Source organism: Ptychodera flava, chromosome 3, assembly GCF_041260155.1.
Source record: "Ptychodera flava strain L36383 chromosome 3, AS_Pfla_20210202, whole genome shotgun sequence".
Classification (NCBI taxonomy): Eukaryota; Metazoa; Hemichordata; class Enteropneusta; family Ptychoderidae; genus Ptychodera; species Ptychodera flava.
The window spans coordinates 38,991,591-39,016,034 of NC_091930.1; the positions used below are offsets into that span (position 1 = coordinate 38,991,591).

The window sequence follows — 24,444 nt, forward strand, 5'->3', positions numbered from 1 at the left end:
TAGATTTGTTTTATTTAACATTAATGCTGGAATGATTTTATCCTTTTTCAAATAAAAGTGACCTGGTCACTCGAAGTAAGCTAATCTCCAAGCATCTCCATGTTTGCAGTATTGCCTGTAATATTGACAATGACGTAATCATGTTGCTATAGGCCGTCTCGTCAATTTTCTCAATGCACTGATTGGTCGCTGGAGAATCGTGCGCAGGACAAATCGATAGGGCGGGCGTCTTCACAATTGAAAGGTCCGTGAATGCTGATGATCGCAACGTGCCCGAAGGAAGTACAGACGTCGACAATGTTTTCTGTGAAATTTATTCTTAACATCGCTTTACTTATAAGCTGCGCTTTCGCCGAGGATCCGACCATACAAATCAAATCGGGAAAACTGGTCGGAAAATCGGAGGAATTTTCCCACAAGGAGGTCGACGTTCAGCGTACCGTGCAGGTCTTCAAGGGGATACCCTACGCCGAGCCGCCGGTCGGTGACCTCAGGTTTCAACTTCCACAGCCTAAAGCTCCCTGGGAGGGGGTGCTTGATGCAAGAAAAGGTGGCTCGGCCTGCAGTCAGCCGTATGCACCGCCTATTCCAATACAAGAACCTCGCAATGAAGATTGCCTGTTCCTGAATGTGTTTAAACCGGTGTCTGATGTAAGTACAGGTTAATCGTGTTACATTGACTATTTAGTTGAAATGAATCGTAAATTACCTATATAATTGGAAAGCATCGTTGAGTCCTAACAATAATTGGTAGTCATCGACAAACAACAATGGATACGCTTATCAAAAACTCCTTTTGTGCAAGTCAGAGCGACGGCATATTGTGACCCGCAATCTCCTATGCTATAGGAATGGGTGTCGCACCACTGTTACATAATATTTTCGGTACAGTTAATCGGCCTGGGCAAACATGATAAATATTAGCCCTCACTGTTTTTCTAGCCCGTGGTTCAGATACTGACGAATTGGCTTAGAAGAAGTACAAAACGTACATTAAATGCAATCATAGCTCCTTGAGCGGTATGATCTATTCGTTCAAAGGATGTAGTTTATATTTTCATCACAAATTGACTGGCTGTGTCAAACATTCAACGAGAGCAAAGGACTGAACCCACAAACCCACAATCAATGCAAACAACTACGGACGCGAGAACCTGGGATTCAAGACTGCCAATTTTAAATTGTAATATGTACTTACCGTCCTGGTATATGCAACCATCTTAGATTGTTCATACGCGTTACGCCACTTATACATGATAGCATTTCAAAACCCAAGAGCTGTCGAACGGCTTGTCTCTCGATGCACAGTGGTTTACTTTTGTGCAGGTATCAAACGATTGGGCATGTAAGATGAAATCTGCTTGTGCAGCAGATGCGTTTGCAGTGGAGTAAGTCCTAACAAACGACTCCTAAGGCAAAGCGTTTTCTTGCTATCTGGGCCAATCGTGCCGTAAAATGCTAGAGAGAGAGAGAGAGAGAGAGAGAGAGAGAGAGAGAGAGAGAGAGAGAGAGAGAGAGAGAGAGAGAGAGTGAGAGAGATTCATAAAGTTATTCCTAAAGTCAGCTTACCCGATGAACAAACCTTGGCATAAATCTCATCCTCTCATTTTTCTCCAAATGGGTTCATCATTACCAGCAACGATTGTGAAGTTGATAGAGTTTCGATAATTATTTACTGTGTCCATTTAGAACAGCTACATTCTAATAACATTGAGAGAGAGGGTTATAATGATGTGCATGGTGTATGATTTGGTAAACTTGAGTAAATTTTGAACGAATTATTTCAACATGTGTGCTTGAATTTGGATATTTTCATATATGTTTTCTGTACTGATAAGAAACAAACCTGCGTACCATTTCAGTCTGGTAATTTGGCAGTGATGGTATGGATCCACGGCGGTGGGTTTTCCATGGGTTCTGGCACTCAAGACGGATTTTACGATGCCACGGCATTGGCGGCGATCGGTGACGTCATCGTTGTATCCATAAATTATCGCCTCGGTTTGTTCGGGTTCTTCGCAACAGGTAGGATCCAAGTCCAATATAATTTTTAATATGAACACGCAGTGAGACAAACGAAAAAAGAGTCTCTCATAAACTAGAAGCCATCTATCAATCTATCCTCTATCTGTGTGTGTGTCTGTTTGTCTGTCTGTCTATCTATCTATCTGTCTGTCTAAGTAACCGTCAGTCTTTTTATTTACACATGTATTTATCTACTAGTGTTTACGCAGCATCGTTTTTCACGTGACTGGTTACTCGTAGTCAGGCAAACTGAAAATTAACGTCCAAGATAATGCAATCTATTTGTCATATATTTATTTACCTACCTATGTATCCACTTATATGACTGTCCCTCTCTGTGTTGTTTTGTCTATCCTGTTTCTGTACACCCTCTGTGTCTTAGTTTGTGTATCTGTCCGCACGTCAGTCAGTCAGTTGATATCTGTTCAAGGCTCAGTCTCGTTGTTTTGTTTGTTTGTTTGTTTGTTTGTTTGTTTGCTTGTTAATTAGTTTCGTTTGTTTGTTTGTTTGTTAATTTCCAATTTGTCGAAAGCAGTCTTATTGCGCACTGACTACTGTACTTTAGAACATTTTGTAGGTTTCATAGAGTCACAACTCGTCGCAGCCACGGCATACCGTAGCATATATCTCAATCATTCTGCTAGTACTCGAGCTATTACAAGCCTTGTTTTGGTATCGCAGTGACCGATGTTGCAAACACAAACATCTTGATTAATTTACCAACTTGTAATTCAACCCCGAGCCAGTAAGCCGAATAGTAATTCGTTAGATATTCATTGGTTTACATAGTATTATAAGTGTGTGCGACATTTGTTCGGTTTTGTACATTGATTTTACTGGGTCACATGACAGGTGATGAGCATGCCCTTGGAAACTACGGATTGCACGATCAGTTGACTGCTTTGAAATGGGTCAAAGAAAACATTGCAGGTAAAATTGCATTTTTTTAGTTCCTGTATATGTCATTTGGTGGAAAGAGCAACCCTTTGGTTTGAAAGTAGACATTGCACTATCTGTCAAGAGAGTCAGGCGCTACAGCCAGTCTAGGTCATGCATAACTTATCCCAAACTTCTACAACAGAACATGTAGCTAGAACTATGTACGTCACAATAGTATTACTGGTAAACCGCTGTCAAAAAGTGCCACCAAGTATTTAAATAAGCAAAAATGATCGACTTGGTAGATGTTAGGATGCTAAGAAAATACAAAGGACAGTGGCAATACAGTAGAACGTTAACTTATTTAATGGGGGAGGAAAGGCTCTTCATGTCACAACAAGACTTAGCGTATTTGATTTGTACTTCTCTGGACAGCCTTTGGTGGGGACCCAGATAGAGTGACAATATTTGGTGAGAGCGCCGGTGCATTCTGTGTTGACTTTTTGCTTCTATCGCCACTGAGTGATGGACTGTTCCATAGGGCAATTATGCAGGTAGGTACATATTGACCTGGTGTGAACTTTTTAATCCTTACATGCGAAGTATCAGAACCGGCGAAGGGAGGTTGTTACTCTGTGCCGTTTAGTAATTTTTGAACTTGAGGATGACCCTCACCTTTGACGATTATCTCGATCTTTCTTGCACATGATAATAGTGTTTGTCAGACAAAAATCGAAACAATGTATCAGCGAACAACTACCCAGAACCAGGCTAACACATTTCTAAGAAGTGCTTTCATTTGCATGTGCATTTGTTCCTTATACCCTAAGACTTTTTGTGTAACCTTTGTGCCGCTAGTGTGAATAGTTACAATTTGTGGCGTGACCGTGGATGAATGCAACTCCCGGGATTAAAAAGATTCTCTACAATTTATCAACTTCAGACTATAAGATATTGTTCGTGAGATGGTGGTTTCTTACAACCATATTTCAATCACAGATGACAATGTTGCAGCAAGTTCGAGCTATAAAGATTTTAACATACATATCTGATCATTCCCTAATAATCAGAGTGGAGCTGCATCCCTCGGTGGTTTTCCCCGGCCGTTAAACCTGCCATTGCAAAGCAAGCTGGCACACGGCGTCGGCAAAGTCGTCGGATGTGAGAGGGACAACACCGAAGAATTGGTCAAGTGTTTACGCACCGTACCGGCTGAGACCTTTGAAGAAAATCTTGATCCAGAAATGGTAATGACGTCCCTATAATGGTAGAAAAAATTAAACCTACTTATTGGTATTGTATTCGATATTTGAAAAAATGTGTATTACAAGTAAAAATCGACACACAAGCATAAAAATATTGTTCTCTGAAACCGCTTGTTCAAATTCTCTGAAATTTGATATGCTGGCTACTAGGGATGACTGCTATCAGATCTGTTCAATTGGGGTGGAATTCGCATAATTATTGGGAGGGGGAATTTTCCCTGTTTTGGGAGAGCAATTATTTCCCTGTTGTCCAATTGTTTTGAAATTCGGGATGCAGGTTTCTAGGGATATCCTTAGAAGTTTTGTTCACATTACAGTGAAACTTGCACATTGATATTTTTCAAAACATTATATATTCAAATTATGAAGAAATCTGCAATTTTGTATTTGTGGGGCAATTTTTGCCGTTTTTGATGAGGCTGTCTGAAGTAAGCTATCAAAGAGTACTCTCCATCTTCTTCATTAAACCTTTGAGTGCCAAAGTCAACTTTTGTTGTCGTTATAGAATATAACATAGCCAGCAATTTGTTTCAGATCTAGACTATTTTTTTCCAGATTTTACAAAATTGTAGCCATTGAAACTGAGGTTATGTCCACTTGATCCTAATTACTGCAAAATTAAAGAAATGTTCATGAAATCAGTAAAATGTTACACTAAAATTTTGGTGGGAAAAATTACAGCACTCAAAGGGTAAACAAACTTGGCACAAATAGTTATTCTCTAAATACCAGTGCTTAACTCTATAGGCCGCTAGGTTAATTGTCATTGAATGAGCTAATAATCGTTGAGAACATCATTTCATCCTATTTTCTATTTCACTGACAGAGTAACTTGATGAATGCCACTGGACTTGGAATGGATGACGTCATGTACGCTATGACACCCATCGTCGATGGTCACTATATAACTGGTCTGACAGACAATCTCTTCAGTCAGGGAGCATTTACCAAGACTGACGTCAACATCATGATCGGTAGCAACGCCGACGAAGGCACGCTATTCTTAGCCATGCTCATGCCCCATGCAATGAACGACTCAGAGGTGTTTATGAACAAGACTGTCTACGAACAAGTATGGTCTGCTTTCTTGTTTGAGTCGTTCAAGTACATTCCGGCTGTGCAGGACGCCATCAAACTCATGTACGTCAACTGGGAGGAAGCTGACTCCGACGACGCTGACTATGTCGAAGCCTACTCTCAAATGCAGGGCGACTACATGTTCGTGTGCCCGGCGGACAAATCGGCCCGCGCTTACTCAAAATTTGGCGCCAATGTGTACATGTATCACATGACCCACGTCCCGTCTAACCCTCTTTGGCCGGTGGCATGGATGAAAGCTGGTCACGGGGAAGATATATCATTTGTATTCGGATCACATTTCAGTCACGGTAAAGCCCCAACGAATGTCACAATGAACCCAGAGGAGGTGGCTATGTCACTGAAGGTCATAAAATACTGGACAAACTTCGCTAAATCAGGGTAAGCTTTGACTTTCAATAAATATAATTAAGAGAAAAAAGTATTGCAAAATAATAGTCTTTGCCAAATTCGACGTAGTCGAAGAGAAATACTCTAAATAATACAAATTTTTCACGAATTTCGATTTACTAAATCTTTGAAGTAGCTGCAACAGATTTATATTTGAAAGATATAGCAAACTGGAATGTAACTTGTTAGTCTAAAAAGTTAAGGATATTCATCATTGTCAACAATTATATATTTTAAGTCAGCTTGTGATAAAATCTAATAATCGTATTTCAAGTTTGTAGGTCACAATGTTTTGTAGAAGTGTCTTTCTCGCTGATATTATTATTATTATTTTTATAATGTTTATTTCTGTCAAGACAGACAACCATGCATATACACACATACATGTACATACACACATACATACATGTATGTATGCATGCATGATATTAATAATTGTCGCACCAGCGGCTCACTGACTAGCATGTGCAGATTCATTATATACTATGCGAATAACCGGAAGTGTACCTAACTTATTTCTTGTGCACGTGCGCCGCCATGTGTTTTTTCGTGCTCGTAAATAAATACATACGAAACCTGCAAAGTATTATTTTATAACATGCCATTAATAAAATATATCTCTTTTAAAAGCCAATAAATATTATTATCCACCTTGTCACTGATACAAAATATCGTTACTATCATCCCTAAAAAAATAGAAAAAGAGAAAACTGTCGTGAATATGAACGAGGACATACTAAAAGAATGCTGGGATTGAATTTTAGAAAAGCGCCCCCTGCGTCATGATAACTAGATGCAAAAATTGCAAATTTCTAGACAGAACACTAAAGTTTTCAGCTTGCAAGTGGAAATCGGGCAGTGCAGTTACAATTGCAACGATAATGATGACACAATACTGCTCTTGTAAACACAATAGGTTGTTACCATGGAAAAAATTGCCAATTTTCGTTTAACAGGGTCTGACATCATCGTGTACGTGAACTGCTTCCAACAGAGGGTAAACTGGGCATCGTTGTCGTAAAAACGTATGTAGCAAGTAACAATTCATGAATCAGTACAAATAACATTTATGATCTTAATCCCTGGTGCGACAAAAAGGACTGAGCCCTATATAATATCAATACCTTTTACATATGCCTTCTCTTCTATTTCTTCCAAAGAAATCCAAACTTATCTTGTGCTGAGGAGGAATCATCCGGGGAAGACTGGCCACTGTTCAAAGTACCCGGATTAGCGTACAAAGAACTCTCTCCGAAGATGGAAAACAAGCGAGCATTGAAAGCCAAGGAGTGTGCTTTCTGGAACGACTTTCTTCCTAAACTCGTGAGGCATACAGGTTTGTAAATGCAGACATACTCGTGCAATTAGAATGTCCTAACCTCACACTTTACAACGGCAGTGATATGAAACGATCTGTATTGACCAAAGGTTACAAATTGATTTTAGATCTTGTAACGTTGAGCTGGCCAAAATATTTATATAGATCCAGATCAAAGAAATGTCATTAGTTGAATTAAGTAATAAACACACAGGGGAAAATGAGATACATAAAGTTGTCCTAGACGACACCTACACACAATGCGAAACGATACAATCATACTAGAGCATATGAGAACCACAGCTAAGCAATCATATGATTGAATCTGTCAACCCTAGACTTACTTCGCTATGATTGATGATTCCCGACATAAAATTTATTACAATGTAGTATTTATTATTAATTTCTCTCTCTCTCTCTCTCTCTCTCTCTCTCTCTCTCTCTCTCTCTCTCTCTCTCTCCATCCATCCAGATGTTGATACAGTGTGTGCTGCCCCCAACGACGAGGCAGAGAAGTACAACGAAGAAAGCAATAAACCTTAATCATCGTCATAGAGATTTCTGAATTAAGTGAAATATGTAGTTTTTGCTTTTACGATTATTTTACATCAATGAATTGACCCAGGTCACAAGGATTAACCGTAGGAAGATGTATTGCTGCACGAAGTACATGGCTAACCCAGTTGAGTAAAATATTTCTTTCTCACGAAGTGGACAAATTCTCATGTCACTGTAATTTATTCCTACATCTTGACAACATATGAATGTGATATTGTTTTGAACATACAGAATCAAAGCCGTGAAATTGGAGTAATTTTTAATACAAGATGTGATATCCTGTACTGGAAAAATGTAATAGATGCTATGCGCAATTCAGTCCGAAAGACTGGCGTGGCTTCAGCCGGAGTCAATTGCCTATTTCAAGGCGGATTAAAATTTTCTGTTCGTTTAATCGAAATGTTTGAAATCTCATTTGACATAATAATAACTTGATATCGTCATCATGTAGAGAACATGTAAATAGCTATATTATACATTGACGGCGTTTTATTTGTGTGTTCGTTTACTATCAGTTTCAAACTGAAAACACTAATAGTGTTGTCTTCGAAACTAGAACACAGTGTGCAATTCAGTACCGTAAGGACTTCCCTGGTTCAAGTATTTATCTCCTTCAGCTTGCTCAAAATACAGCAGCGGAAATTTTTCACGGTCCAAAAAATTCAGACCATATACATTCAGTCGTCAAACAGCACCGCTGGCTTTCAATTAAATGCAGAATTGACTACATAATTATGCTACTGACTTGCAAAACCCTCAATGACAAAGCTCCAGTTTGTTTTCGAGATTTTATTAAGCCCTACAAACTTGGTCGTGCATTTCGCTACGAATCGGAAAATCAGTTGCGCGTACATAGACTGACAGCATGCGAAGGAACAGCTTTTGTGTGTAGCTATACACAAACTTGAAATTCCTTACCGTGTGACATATACCGTGAACAGCTTCAAGCATCACTGAAAGATTCCTTTGCTTGCCAAGGCACATAATGTACACTGATTCAACCACGACTCCGAGAATAATATTGCTTATGGCGCGTTACTAATATTGGTTGATTGATTGATTGAAAACCTGATCGATTGATTGATTTTACGAACGCACTCCAGCAAGACATAATTTCTGCACCAAAAATATCACCAAAACCGCTTATGATGTAAAATAAATGAATAAATACATATTGCTTTCTATAATCCTTTGTGGTATGTTATCATTGGTTTGACTGTGGTTGGTTTTCCCAAGTTATGGGTATGCTATAGGGTTGCAAACTTAGCAGACTACAGGTGTAATGGTTATCTGGGTAAAGGCGAAATAGACAAGGTCAAATATCCTGGCTTTTTAAATTTGCAGGCACCCGCGTCTGTTACAATGACGTGTTTTATTTTGATATAATGTCGTGGTGCTATTGGGAGATAAAGACACTAGTTTATGTATTACAGGAGAACAAGTAGACAAGGAGGTACTGGTTTTGCAAGGGATAATGATCCTTGAAGTGTTTTTATCATATATGTTATGAAAGAATGACATAGATATATTTGATCTAACAGGTCTGAATGTACGTTTAAGCGTCGAATTACGTACAGGTAACTTTTCAAGGATTTCAACTCTCATTACACGCTGGACAGCCTTTGACTGGGTTCTGAGTCACTTGCAAAGATAATATAATATTGAAGTATCGGATGACCCATGATAGCTATTTTTGTCTTTTTACGTTTACAATACATCAACAATTTTTTTGAGATCTCGCAAAGTCAGGCCGGAACAGTTACCGACAAGATATAAAAAATAGAAAAATAAATGAAACCTACCGTGATCACTTGACCAGTTTAATGCTATTCACAGAATTCATACGGGTATAAGGCAAAAAAATAAATTTTGCTGTTTCGATAACATGGTTTTCAAAAATAGGGTAGGTAGGTCGGTAGAAATTATTTTCGTAAATATTTCTATCATTAAATATGAATTTTTCAGGGTTTCATGGCGGTCAACCACTGGCCACATTTCCAGAAAAATGTATCATACATATATAGGAAAAAAACCATAAAAGACATCCTCGTTCAAGCAAAAACCAAATGCAAAGTAACTAACGCGTGATTTTACGCGTTTTTCTTTCTTATTTTTTTACTTCCGTGTTTACGTAGCCTTAAAAAAATTCAGGGTCGGCAAATACTATGGAAAAACAAGAGTAGGTCGGGTTATCGGAACAGCACAATTTTTTTTGTTCGGCCTAAACCGTACAAGTTATGTTGTAGTGTTACAGAGATATTTTATCTCAGGCAGAGGTTAATGAACCTAGCGGTCATCGACACCAGTAAAATGGTTAATTAAAACAACAACTGAGATCTCAATTATAAGTCGATATGCATACAAACCATATTTTAGGCAAACGCACAATAACGCTAATTCCGTTTTACGAGGGTGTTTACGGAAGTCAGGACGAAAACAAGAACATGTGTCACAGAGAGGTTTGAATATTAATTGTGACACTGACGTTATGATTGGATGTATCATTTATCTTTAATTCATGTCTATCGTATGATCGAAGCCACGCCATAAAGATAACGTTTAAAATCCCCTCCTTAAACATACAAAGAGCAGAGAGAGTTGCTCGAGAGATTGGAACATTGAGAGAGGAACACAGTGGACCCAAGACATTTAGACTATGGGAGAAGCGTATCTTGGCGATGGCAACTGTTCGGCTTGTCTACAGGGAAATAAAGTCTATGTAGTACCAATGAACTCTGAACGTCTCGTGTAGTCAATACACTGAAGATCCCCAGGTACCTCTCGGCAGCCAAGGCGAGTTCAACATACAAACTCCCCTTCAAAAGAACGAATAGTAATAGGGTGGCCGGAAAGTTACTACAATGAAGAAAAAACTAATAGTAACAGTAGGTGTGGCTATATGTTTCTTTATGTCACCGTTATTCACCGATTCCTGATCATGAGTCATTTACTTTCTGAATACTTGTTTCTTTCAGTCACTGACTTTTTAATAATAGCTTTTCTTGTGCTCAGAGAGACAGGAAACGGGGACTTGAGGCGGGACACTTAATAATACGCTGTGAAGCTATTGTCAGAGTGAAGTGAACAAACTTTCCTCTAACCTGATAGGTTGCCCCCTCGCAGCAGGTAAGTTGTTTGTCCAGAGTACAGATTACGATCGCTCGCAATGACATTACCACGATTCAATATAGACCTAAATGTTCAAACCGGCAGTTGAGCAGTTGAAAGTAGGGGAAGCATTAAAGAGGCTCTTACGTTGGATGATACCAATAAAGCAGTATATGATGTTATTTGCGAATTATTTCTCAAACTGAGTACCCCTTTTTTGTTAGTGTACTAAACGGATAACAAATATCTGAGGGCGCACTTCACATCCGGGTGCGAGAAATGATATTACCTTAGATAATTTCGACCCTGATAAAATGTTGGCTGAGACAAAAGAAGAAATTGTATCTCAATTTAAACGACGATATGAACAGACATAAATAACGCCATATAAACCACCAAATAGAAGAAGATTTGTCAAAGACATGATGAGAAAGGGAAACTTCGGAGAAATACCAACATTCAACTCATATCAAATATTATCAGAAGATGAAGTTGATATTTATTCGACAGAGTCGGATGATACAGTGAACGAATAAATTGCAACAGATTATTTAAGTTCAAAACTAACACACCTACGTAACAGATAAGACACCCCTTGCAATGTTGTGTAATATTGAGTAAAGAAGATTAATATCATGATGCAACTGAATTTACAGTATATTTTCGGGTCGGTGAGACTTGGTGGTAAAAGAAGCGCCTTGAACTCATTTTGACGGTTAAACTGCACTATGAACATGTTATATCACTTTGTTATATAATGTAATCTTGTAAATTTTTCGTTTGCTTCACTTATTTACAGTTATGTAGGCACATATCTACCATCAAAGTCACCATTTGTGAATAAATTTCACTTTGCTTGAAAAAAAGATCTCACCGGCACATGTGACGCAGAGTCACTAAGCGAACTCACAACTCCAACCACGGTTGGAGTAACTATTTCAAGTTAATCTACAAACATCTCCGTGTTTGCAGTATTACCTGTGGTATTGACAATGACGTAATCATGTTGGTATACTACGCTTCCATAAAAAGGCGGCAGCCATATTCCTGCCCGCACTGATTGGACGCTGTGGAGAACATTTCCATAAATAGTAGTGCGCTGAACAAATCGATCGAGTGTACGCGGAATCGACGTCTGTGAATGGTGAAGATCGCAACGTGTCCTTGGAAAGTACAGGTACACGCGTCAACCATGATTTGTGCCAAATATGTACTCTATGCCGCCTTACTCATCAGCTGCGTTTTAGCTGAGGATCCGATCATAGAAATCAAATCGGGAAAACTGGTCGGAAAATCGGAGGAATTTTCCCACAAGGACGTCGACGTTCAGCGTACCGTCCAGGTCTTCAAGGGGATACCCTACGCCGAGCCGCCGGTCGGTGACCTCAGGTTTCGACTTCCACAGCCTAAAGCTCCCTGGGAGGGGGTGCTTGATGCTAGCAATGCTGGCTCGGCCTGCCGTCAGCCGTATGTACCGCTTATACCCTTCGAAGAACCTCGCAGTGAAGATTGCCTGTTCCTGAATGTGTTTAAACCGGTGTCTGATGTAAGTATTTCATTGAGGTATTTGCCATGTTAAATACAATGAATTATCCCACCTTGTTTTGCATAGCACAATATATTACCTCAATTCGTGTCCATACTATTTTCTTGGCATTGATTGACATTACAATTAAAATGTCATGTATAAAGTTACCATTCACGATCATACCATCCACGACTTGGGATGATACGACGTAATAATACCTACATCTGGGAGGTGTATCGAATCATGCAACGTTAAGCAGTGTTTGTACGGTTATTCAACATTGCGAAGTGTATAGGTTCTTAATAGTGACTGAAGTCGATGTACTCTTGGGAAGCAAATGTGAGTAGTCACAAAGTGCGTCCTTGGTGCAGGCAGCTATTTCTCTCAAGGTCAACAGCAACGTCTCCATTTAACGGACTTTGCCACGTTGAATAACTGTTCAAACACGGTAATGTATAATGATTCTATGCACGTCCTAGACGTGTACTAGGGAGCTCCACGCCGTATCACACGCATGCCGTAACTGGTATGATCGTTAGTTAAAACAAGTTAATATATCAAGCTGTTTTGGACCCTATCAATGACATTCGTATCATGCAAAATTACATAGGAATGTACAGGTGACAACTATTACACATATCCAGAGAAAAAGCTGGCGACAGCAACAAAATTTTATCCGGCACCGACAACTCAAGGGCCGTCAACTGTTAAATTTCACCTGACACCTATACAACGTAAAAGCTGTCACCTACAACTTCAGAGCCGACACCAACTCCTGGGAGCTGGCCACGCAGCGGCAGCGGCGTTCATCGTGAAGCGTCTGCGCACCTTGATTGTACCACAGAGTAACATAAACAGAGTGGCAACACTTGCATGCCTTTTGTTCCATGGTCGTCTCGGTAGACTATTGGCTTTTCATATTAAAATGAGCTTAAAAGGTGTTAAACTTTTTGGAGGCTTGGTTTGTGGTTGATAATTACACGAGATTATGCGAAACATACGACGAGATGGCATCGTACTGCCAGTCGCGTAGCAACCATAGTTACTTTGTGAGCTCTCAGGCAAGAAACACTGCCTCACGCCAATCAAAACATAACACGCCAGCAGTTTCATAAACATGTCCTTTCTTGGCGCACGTGTAAAAGACGGTATGACTGACCGTAAACCATTGAGTAAAACCAGACAGTATCGATAAAAGACTTTCAAATTTGGTTCAAACACACTCATTATATATTCATAAAAACATTAGAGGAATTTTTAAAACGGTAAAACCCACTTTCCTGAAGCTCAAAACACTCCCGTTTTCGCCAGCACATCAATTCCGATCAGCACCACACGACAACAACAACACAAGCTTTGTCGAACATACTTTCGCTTAACAATTGGTGAAAATCCGAAAATTACCGAAGGGTGCATGGTCGGCACTCTTCGGAAAAGAGAGCCAAGAGCTTCGTGAGGCGAGGCAAACATGGATTGCTTACGTAACCGCTTCACGCCTTAAACAATAGCTGTTGCCACTCTGTCTGATATTACTCTGTGATTGTACCCAGTGTTGGTGACAACACAATATATTAGTGGGCCAAAAAAGATAATACACGAGAAAATTATGTGAATGATCCTCAAGATCATCATGGTGTTTCTTTATTTTTTAAAATTAGAACAAACTCTATCGACCTTGAGGGATATAAACTCAACTGGGCAAATTATAGAGGTAATGGAAAATGTAAACTTTGTTGTGATGAAATAGAAGACACTTACCACTTTCTTTTTACATGTAATTACTTCACTGATAAGAGAAATTCTTTTTACCTGCATTTAAATGAGGTACTTTCAGAGTCTGGTAACACTACTTTTATTAAAAAGTTTCACTCTGGGAGCTTGAACTTTACATTCAACGTTTTAGCAAGACCATATAAAAGAGAGATGTAAACTTTTCCTATCTTTCGCAATGTTCACCAACCCATAAAATCCCAGATAAGTCCACGGATTAGCATAATTAGTTGTGTTGACTATTAATTAATAACAAGATGCGTATATGAGGCCGCCTGTGGCTGCAGCGGCGACGACAGTTGTGCTCATAAGTGTACGCATGCGCATTTAGTTGTACCAAGTACGCTGGCGACATCACAGGTAAAGAAGACGCCAGCGGGAACAATTCTACTCTCAAGTACATGAAAAGTTTTCGACTTTTCTTCTATTCTCAACACTGTCAGTCTGACATGTACAGTGTTGTTAATTTGTAATCGTCAGTAATCACTCTGTCTCTCTGTCTCTGTCTCTGTCTCTCTGTCTCTCTCTGTCTCTGTCTGTCTGTCTGTCTGTCTGTCTGTCTGTCTCTCTCTCTCTCTCTCTCTCTCTCTCTCTCTCTCTCTCTCTCTCTCTCTCTCTCTCTCTCTCTCTCTCTCTCTCTCTCTCTCTCTCTCTCTCTCTCTCTCTCTCTCTCTCTCTCTCTCTCTCTGTGCAGTCTACAGCGGCTGGCTGACAACTTACAGATTCCTAACGAATGAATAATGTGAAATGTTAAATGTGAATTTTGCATTGGTTAGACTGTTGTTGACACCGACTGAAATCTGCTTGTCTCATGATGGCCTTTTAGTAACACGAAGACAATCATAGCCAAGGCTACTCGAAATAACGCCTGGTTCCTTTTTTTCTAACTCTACAATGCAACACTATCCGTTGTGTCCTGCAAGACACAAAGCATATTAATGTGCACTGTGGAGAGAGAGAGAGAGAGAGAGAGGAGAGAGAGAGAGAGAGAGAGAGAGAGAGAGAGAGAGAGAGAGAGAGAGATTGCATCATGCTTTCAGTAAGGTATGCGGATCTAAGATATCATGTACATCATGTCATGTACATGTAATTTGATAACTTTGGCTGCGCATATGAATTCTCTCGGGATATGTCATTTCAGACCGCCAGTCTGGCAGTAATGGTATGGATTCACGGTGGTGGCCTCACCACAGGTTCTGCCACCCAAGATGGGCTTTATGACGCCACAGCATTGGCAGCGATTGGTGATGTCATCGTTGTTTCCATAAATTATCGCCTTGGTATGTTCGGGTTCTTCGCAACAGGTAGGTTCAAAGCCCAAGATCATGTTTGATATGAGCTAGTATATAGTAAGCCAATTAAAGGATGAACGCCTTATAAACCAGAATAAAAAAATCAATCCGTCTGTCTGTCTGTCTGTCAGTCTGTATATCTGTCTATCGATCTATCAGTCCATCTATCTACCTATCCATCTATGTATCTTTCGTTCTGCCATTTTACAGTACTCGACTTAATTACCAATACCTTTTATGATATTAGGGTCAATATAAAAGTATTTATCCAAATTTCAAACTTAGTGCTGCTAGAGCAAATTAACTGTAACACTCCACGTCCGCCTAAAGGACTCTAGCAGTACCCGAACATTAAATGATAACAATTGTGCACAGCCGGGGTGGCCCTAAAACGAAGGGGGAAGGGGGAAGGGGGAAGGGGATACGAAGGGCTTATGACCCAAAAAACGAAGGGGAAGGGGAAGGGGGATACGAAGGGCTTATGACCCTAAAACGAAGGGGGATTACGAAGGGCTTATGACCCTAAACGAAGGGGAAGGGGGAAGGGGGATACGAAGGGTTTATGACCCTAAAACGAAGGGGGAAGGGAGAGTTAGGATGGGATTATGATATTCACATTCTAAGTAGATAACCCTTGGATAACACTATGCAAAAATAAATATTGTCCTGACTATGATAAAAATATGAAAAAGAGAAATAATATAGTCACACTTAAAGCGCAGTGGTCGTCGCGCGCGCGTGCGTGATTTTTTTGTTGATAAACATAAATTTTTGTAAACATCAGTCTTCTCAACTTCAATAGGAGTGAGATGGGAGCAGTCCTCCACTTTGTTAAGGCTTTTGTAAGACTCAACATCATGCAATAGTAAAATATTAAGATCGGAAACGAACTTCAGTGGTGTATTTCTATCTATAAACTCGTGTAGAGCATACGAACATTGGGACACTACACTCAGCACGTATGTCGCTGAGTTTACTGCAGGCAGACACAGTGAACAAAAAGCTTTGATCGCGCGCGATCACGCTGGTTGTACACAATGCTATGTACAGTACAGTGAAAATACATAACTAAAATGATCAACATTGCCTATATATGTAGACCAGCAACAAGCACAATGCCTAACACAAAAGTTATACTCAAGACCATGATCGGCAAGCCAGAGCAGGACACGAGAGATGTTGTTGGGAGACGGTCACCGCATTGACGTATACACGGATATAGAGAATCCGGTCCCACAACGTACCGGCCCGCGACGACTTGGCCCACAACCAACTGTTACTTCTCCTAGTATTACGTGGTAAGAAATACTAAAATGACAGGAGACAAACGAGCGGGTTTTCGCGGCATTTGGCAAAAATTGCACGGCTACACCGTGCATAGACGTATCGAGAGATCCTGTGCCCTGGTCCTGTGCACGGTCAGGGCAGTGATCCAACCGCTAGCTGGTGTAGGCCTAGCGGTGCTGGGCAAACTTCGTTGTTGTACCTCCTGATTGCCGGGTAGGTCTTAATCCTCTTTCAAGTGAGATGACCCCCACATAACAAGAAGACCTACGAAAGGTCCTTCGCTTGACTTGATACCTGTACTCGAATTCTCGTTTGCACCCCAAACGGGGTAAACATTGTAGTTGAGTTGATTCTCCACAGCCGAGTGTAGCGCGCCACATACCCGGTTTGACACGGACGTTCATGACCACGGAACGGAACAGATGCAGAGATGCTTCTTGCTGCAGCGGGCATTGCTCTGCGAGCTGTAGATTTCTGTAGTTTGGGTTGTTGTCTTTGTACTCCTGTCGGGCCTCTTGAAATGAAAGCTCTCGTCCTTGCTAGCGATGTCGAAAACTAGAGCTCCGGTCGTTGATAGTCTGTTGGCGTATACATGCGTAGATGCGTACGTCTAGCTCTATGGCTCGAGCGATAACAGTAGCCGAGCCCCATTCAACTGATTCAAGAAAATCATGAGCAAATGTGATCTCAATCCAGCGTGCAATTATTGTTCAATATTCAGCAGATATTCAACTAAGATTAATTGACCTTTTATTGCGTGTTACATTTGGTTAGTTGGTACGCTTGTGACAGATCAGCCGCCATTTTAACAAGCGGCAATATCGCAAACATTACAATCAACCCGCAACATGTGCGGCGTTCTTGGATTTGTTTACAACAGAGGGGGACCCCCTCAGGAGGATGCGCAGCGCGACGACCACTGCGCTTTAAGGGATTTATGTCAGTGGACAAGACGGGGCACGTGGCTTTATGTACAATTACAAGAACCATATACGTGATCAATAACTATCACTGAAGCAGTGAATTGGGATATGATATTCACAGTAACAGAAGAAAACCCTTTGATAGCGATATGCAAAATGAAATATTGTCCATACAATTAAGGGAGTTATGTTATTGGGTGACCCCAGGGGGAGCGGGCTTATGTACAATACACTATATACAGGCCAGGTACTCACGCCATGCTGAAGGCAGAGCCTATAACTATCACTGCAGCCATGAGCAGGGACATGATATTCACAGTGTAAGTAGGAAAAAGTTTGATAAATAAAAGCAAAATGAAATATTATTCTCACGCTTAAGGGACATATTTTTTGCACGGGGGGGCTAAGTACAATTCAATCTTAAAGTACTACCATCATACACATCGGGGCCCTATAACTATAACTGATGCCACGAAGCCTGGGAGCATGATATTTTCAGAAGTAATATTGAACACATTTACAACAAGATTAAAAAATGAAATATTGTCCTAAGGCATAAGGCATTTATGCTATAGGACGAGGGGGACTTAGTATATAATGTACAATATACAAACACTGATGCCATACTGAAGACGGGGCCTATAACTTTAACTTTTGCCACGAAGGGGGAGATGATATTCTCAGTTTCAGTAGAGAACACATTGATAACAAGATGCAAAGGGATTTATTTATATTGTCCTTGCGCTCAAGGGACTCATGTTATTAGACAAAGGGGGGGGGGAGCTTAGTGTACAATGTATACTATACAGTCACTAGGTCATACTGAAGAAGGGGCCCATAACTTTAAATTATGCCACGGAGGGGACATGATATTCACAGTGCCAGTAGTGAACACTTTGATAGAAACATGCAAAGTTAAATTGTTGTCCTCCTCCATAACAGACTCATGTTAATGGACGAAGGGGTAGGGCATAGTATATAATATACAATACACAGGCATGGGCACCATACTGAAGACATGGCCTATAACTTTAAATTATGCCACAAAGGGGGACATTATATTTTCAGCGTGAGAAGCGAAAAGTTTGATAGAAACATGCTAAGTTAAATTATTGTCATCGGGCGGATTGGACTTATGATATAGGACGGGGGGGGGGGGGGAGCTTTGTGTAAATGTCTAATGTATAATATATTAGCACTAGCACCATACTATAGATAGGGCTGATAACTTTAAACTATGCCACTAAGGGGGACATTATATTCTCAGTGTCAGTAGAGAATACATTGATTGCAAGATGAAAAATGAAAAATTGTCCTCACGCTCAAGGGACTTATGTTATTGGACGAAGGGGGGGGGGGAGAGCTTTTTGTATAATGTAATATAAATAGGCACTAGCACCATACTGAAGTCATGGCCTATAACTATCACTGATGCCATGAAGGCGGACATAATATTCACATTGTTAGTAGTGAAGAGTGTGATAGAAACATTGAAAGTTACGTTAATGTCATCGGGCATAAACGACTTATGCTATTGGAGAAGGGGGAGGCTTTGTGTATAATGTATAATACATAGGCACGAGCGCAATACTAAAGATAAGGCCTATAGCTTACAAGTTTGCCGCGAAGGTAGACATGGCATTCTCAGTGTCAGTAGAGAACACATTGTTAACAATATACAGAAATGAAAAATAGTCCTCAGGCATAAGGGACTTACGTATTGAACGAAGGGGGAGGGCATAGTGTATAACGTTTAATATAAAGGGATTAGAACCATACTGAAGACAGGGCCTATAACTTTTACTTTTGCCACAAAGGGGACATGATATTCTCAGTGTCTGTAGAGAAACACATTGATAACAAGATGCAAAAATTAAATATTGTCTTAGGGCTTAAGGGATTTATATAATGGGACAAAGGGGATGGGGCTTTGTGAATAACATGTAATATACAGTCACAAGTGCCACTCTGAAGACGGGGCCAATAAGTTTAAATTATGCTACGAAGGGGGACATGATATTCATAGTGTCAGTGGAAAACAGGTTGACAGAAACATACAAAGTTAAATTATTGTCCGCCGGCATAAGGGACTTATGTTATTGGACGAAGGGGGGACAGGCATAGCGCCATACTGAAGACGGGGCCTATAACTTTAAATTATGCCATGAAGGGGGCATGATATTCTCAGTGTCAGTAGAGAACACATTGATTGCAAGATGCAAAAATAAAATATTGTCCTTGCACTCAAGGTACTCTTGTTATTGCACAAGGGGGGGGGGGGGCTTAGTGTATAATGTATAATATACAGTCAGTTAGGTCATACAGAAGACGGGACCAATTACTTTAAATTATGCCACGAAGGGAGACATGGTATTCTCAGTGTCAGTAAAGAACACATTGATAACATATACAAAAATGAAAAATAGTCCACAGGCATAAGGGACTTATGTTATTGGACGAAGGGGGGCATAGTATATAATATATAATACACAGGCATTGGCACCATACTGAAGACATTACCTATAACTTTAAATTATGCCACGAAGGGGGACATTATATTTTCAGCGTGAGTAGCGAACAGTTTGATAGAAACACTCAAAGTTAATTAATGTCATCGGGCATAAGGGACCTATGTTATTGGACGAAGGGGAGGGCATAGTATATAATCATAATAAGTAGGCACTGGCGCCATACTGAAATCATGGCCTATAACTATCACTGATGCCACAAAGCGGGGAAATAATATTTACAGTGTCAGTAGCGAGGTGTATGATAGAAACAATGAAAGTTAAATTAATGTCATCGGGCATAAGGGACCTATGTTATTGGACGAAGGGGGAGGGCATAGTATCTAATGTATAATAAGTAGGCACTGGCGCCATACTGAAATCATGGCCTATAACTATCACTGATGCCACGTAGGGGAAATAATATTTACAGTGTCAGTAGCGAGGTGTAGATAGTAACACTCAAAGTTAAATTAATGTCATCGGGCATAAGGGACCTATGTTATTGGACGAAGGGGGAGGGCATAGTATATAATGTATAATAAGTAGGCACTGGTGCCATACTGAAATCATGGCCTATAATTATCACTGATGCCACGAAGGGGGAAATAATATTTACAGTGTCAGTAGCGAGGTGTATGATAGAAACACTCAAAGTTAAATTAATGTCATCGGGCATAAGGGACCTATGTTATTGGACGAAGGGGAGGGCATAGTATATAATGTATAATAAGTAGGCACTGGCGCCATACTGAAATCATGGCCTATAATTATCACTGTTGCCACGAAGGGGGAAATAATATTTACAGTGTCAGTAGCGATGTGTATGATAGAAACACTCAAAGTTAAATTAATGTCATCGGGCATAAGGGACCTATGTTATTGGACGAAGGGGGAGGGCATAGTATATAATGTATAATAAGTAGGCACTGGCGCCATACTGAAATCATGGCCTATAATTATCACTGTTGCCACGAAGGGGGAAATAATATTTACAGTGTCAGTAGCGATGTGTATGATAGAAACACTCAAGTTAAATTAATGTCATCGGGCATAAGGGACCTAGTTATTGGACGAAGGGGGAGGGCATAGTACGTTGTGAACAACGTACATACTGGATACAGCACGGGCCAAACAAGGATCGCAATACCAAACGGCCTTTTAAAGGCCAACACAAATTCAACAGGGAGAGTTACCGTATCAACACTGTGCCATGCCTCAACACCAAAAATGTACACTAAAATTACACATAAATTACAAAATAAAGACAGGCGGTAACAGTATAAGCTGGCACAGGAACAGAGAACAAAATAGTGCACATAACATCAACAAATATGTCGCATTACATGGGCACAAACCAAAATGAACATCGATACACATAGCAGCCTCGAATTCATCTCAATATTCCCTTCTGAAACACAGAATAGAACACATCTCATGTCGAAGGCATGTCATGAAGAACACTATCAGAAAACGGTGAGATACCAATCAAACCGTTAGATAGAGGAAGCGGAATGGCATTGTATACACTAATGATTACATAATAAGGAAGCGTCAAAAATAACTCGTCAACCAATGATTTCAAACAAAGTTTACAACTGACAACTTATAACACAGAAAAAATACAACATTTTGACAGCACAACATTAAACATGTTGACGACCACATCTATCTATCTATTTCTCAATCTGGTAAACACGATACGACACGACCTTGAACACAACTGAACAAAATGAGATATCCTAGCTTCCAGAATAAAAGAACAACTTCCAGTGGGACAATATAGGAATACATACAATCTTCCAATATACCACACAATTTATCCACTGAAGATGAACTTGAGGCGACTGATGAAGAAAGTCTGGCAAACTTTCGAAACATAGCGTTAAAGGATCGTAGTGTCGTACGCAGTCTCTCCACTCTGGAGTACAGTCTGCACTGACACGCAGATTACAGCTGTGTCTCGCCGTGCCTAATCGGTTCTATACACAAGACAGTGAAACAAAAAATACACACTACTATACATTAAACGCAAATCACCAATATATGAACGATGTGTGGAGTTGCTTTCCCTTTACTAGCAAAATTTAAAGTTATAGGCCCCGTCTTCAGTATGGCGCTAATCATTTTATAGTAAACGTTATACACTATGCCCCCCTTCGTCCAATAACATAGTCCCTTATGCCTGAGGACAATAATTTAACTTTGCATGTTTCTATCAAACTCTTTGCTACTGACACTGTAAAAATCATGTCAACTTTGTGCGCAAATTTAAAGTTATAGGCCCCGTCTTCAGTATGGCGCTAATCCTTTTATAATAAACGTTATACACTATGCCCCCCCTTCGTCCAATAACATAAGTCCCTTATGCCTGAGGACAATAATTTAACTTTGCATGTTTCTATCACACTCTTTCTACTGACACTGTGAATATCATGTCCCCTTCGTGCCAAAATTTAAAGTTATAGGCCCCGTCTTCAGTATGGTGCTAATCCTTTTATAGTAAATGTTATACACTATGCCCCCCTTCTTCCAATAACATTAAGTCCCTTATGCCTGAGGACAATAATTAACTTTGCATGTTTCTATCACACTCTTTGCTACTGACACTGTAAAAATCATGTCACCTTGTGCGCAAATTTAAAGTTATAGGCCCCGTCTTCAGTATGGCGCTAATCCTTTTATAATAAATGTTATACACTATGCCCCCCCCTTCGTCCAATAACATAGTCCCTTATGCCTGAGGACAATAATTTAACTTTGCATGTTTCTATCACACTCTTTGCTACTGACACTGTGAATATCATGTCCCCTTCGTGCCAAAATTTAAAGTTATAGGCCCCATCTTCAGTATGGCGCTACACCCTGTACATTATAAATTCTATACAAAGCCTCCGCCCCAACCTGGTCCCATAAAATCAGTCCCATATACCTGTGGACAATAATTTAACTTGGCATGTTTCTGTCACCCTGTTCGCTAATGACAATGTGACTATCATGTCCCCCTTTGTGGCATCAGTGAACGTTATAAGCCCCACTTTCAGTATGCTACTAGAGCTGTGTTGTATGGATTGTACGTAAAGCCCTCCCCTTCGTTCAATAACATAAGTCCCTTATGCCTGAGGACAAAAATTTAACTTTGCATGTTTCTATCAAACTCTTTGCTACTGCCACTGTAAATATCATGTCCCCTTCGAGCCAAAGTTTAAAGTTATAGGCCCCGTCTTCAGTATGGCGCTAATCCTTTTATAGTAAACGTTATACACTATGCCCCCCTTCGTCCAATAACATTAGTCCCTTATGCCCGAGGACAATATTTTACTGTGCATGTTTCTAGCAATCTCTTTGCTACTGACACTGTGAATATCATATCCCTTTGTGCAAAAATTTAAAATTATAGGCCCCGTCTTCAGTATGGCGCTAATCCTTTTATAGTAAATGTAATACACTATGCCCCCCCCCCTTCGTCCAATAACATAAGTCCCTTATGCCTGAGGACAATAATTTATATTTGCATGTTTCTATCACACTCTTTGCTACTTACACTGTGAATATCATGTCCCCTTCGTGCCAACATTTAAAGTAATAGGCCCCGTCTTCAGTATGGCGCTAATCTTATATAATAGTAAACGTTATACACTATGCCCCCTTCGTCCAATAACATTAGTCCCTTATGCCTGAGACAATAATTTAACTTTGCATGTTTATATCAAACTCTTCGCTACTGACACTGTGAATGTCATGTCCCTTGTGGCAAAATTTAAAGTTATAGGCCCTGTCTTCAGTTTTGCGCTAATGCCTTCATATTATACGTTATAAACTATGCCCCCCCTTCGTCCAATAACATAGGTCCCTTATGCCTGAGGACACTTTTTCATTTTTGTATATTGTTATGAATGTGTTTTCTACTGACACTGACAATATCATGTCTCCCTTCGCTGCAAAATTTAAAGTTATAGGCCCCGTCTTCAGTATGGCACTAATGCCTCTATATTAAACATAACGCACAAAGCCCTCCCCTTTTGTTCATGCATTTAAGTCCCTGAAGCGTGAGAACAATATTTCATTTTTACATGCTTTTCTCAAAGTGTTTCTTCTATTACTATGAATATCTTGTCACCTTCAGCCATCAGTGATAGTTATGGGCCCCGATCAGTATGATGCTGGTACTTGTATATTGCACTGTACCAAAGCCCTTCCCTTCGGCCAATAGAAACGTACTTTAAGTGTAAGGCAATTTTTCTTTTTTGCATATTGTTGTGAAATTAGTCTCTACTAAGACGGTGAATATCATGTCCCCTTTAAGGTAACAGTGGTAGTTATAGACCCCCATCAGATTAGTGCCAGTGCGTGTATATATTTCATTGCGCATAAAGCCCCCTCCTCCTTGGTCTACTAACATAAGTCCCTTAAGCGTGTGGGTAATATTTCACTTTTGCATATTTTAATCAAAGCCAGGACAATATTTCATTTTTGCATGGTGTTGTCAAAGTTTT

The 24,444-nt window shown here is 40.1% G+C and overlaps 2 protein-coding genes across 3 annotated transcripts in view; both read left to right on the plus strand.

Annotated features, from left to right (window-relative positions):
* The first annotated feature begins 201 nt into the window (after positions 1-201).
* LOC139129975 (cholinesterase-like) lies at positions 202-8,049 on the plus strand. The gene is made up of 8 exons (XM_070695683.1): positions 202-651; positions 1,863-2,025; positions 2,878-2,955; positions 3,340-3,458; positions 3,975-4,151; positions 4,996-5,648; positions 6,818-6,993; positions 7,448-8,049. The coding sequence occupies exons 1-8, from the start codon at positions 253-255 to the stop codon at positions 7,516-7,518; spliced, it is 1,836 nt and encodes a 611-aa protein (XP_070551784.1). The 5' UTR covers positions 202-252; the 3' UTR covers positions 7,519-8,049.
* Positions 8,050-11,684: 3,635 nt separating this feature from the next.
* LOC139129976 (cholinesterase-like) overlaps positions 11,685-24,444 on the plus strand; it is a 33,461-nt gene continuing 20,701 nt past the window's right edge. The window contains exons 1-2 of one of the 2 annotated variants that reach the window (XM_070695685.1): positions 11,685-12,187; positions 15,081-15,243. In XM_070695685.1, the coding sequence (XP_070551786.1) occupies positions 11,783-12,187; positions 15,081-15,243 (568 nt within the window). In that variant the 5' untranslated portion in view covers positions 11,685-11,782. The remainder of the gene's footprint in view (positions 12,188-15,080; positions 15,244-24,444) is intronic. The other variant, XM_070695684.1, reaches the window with a different exon arrangement.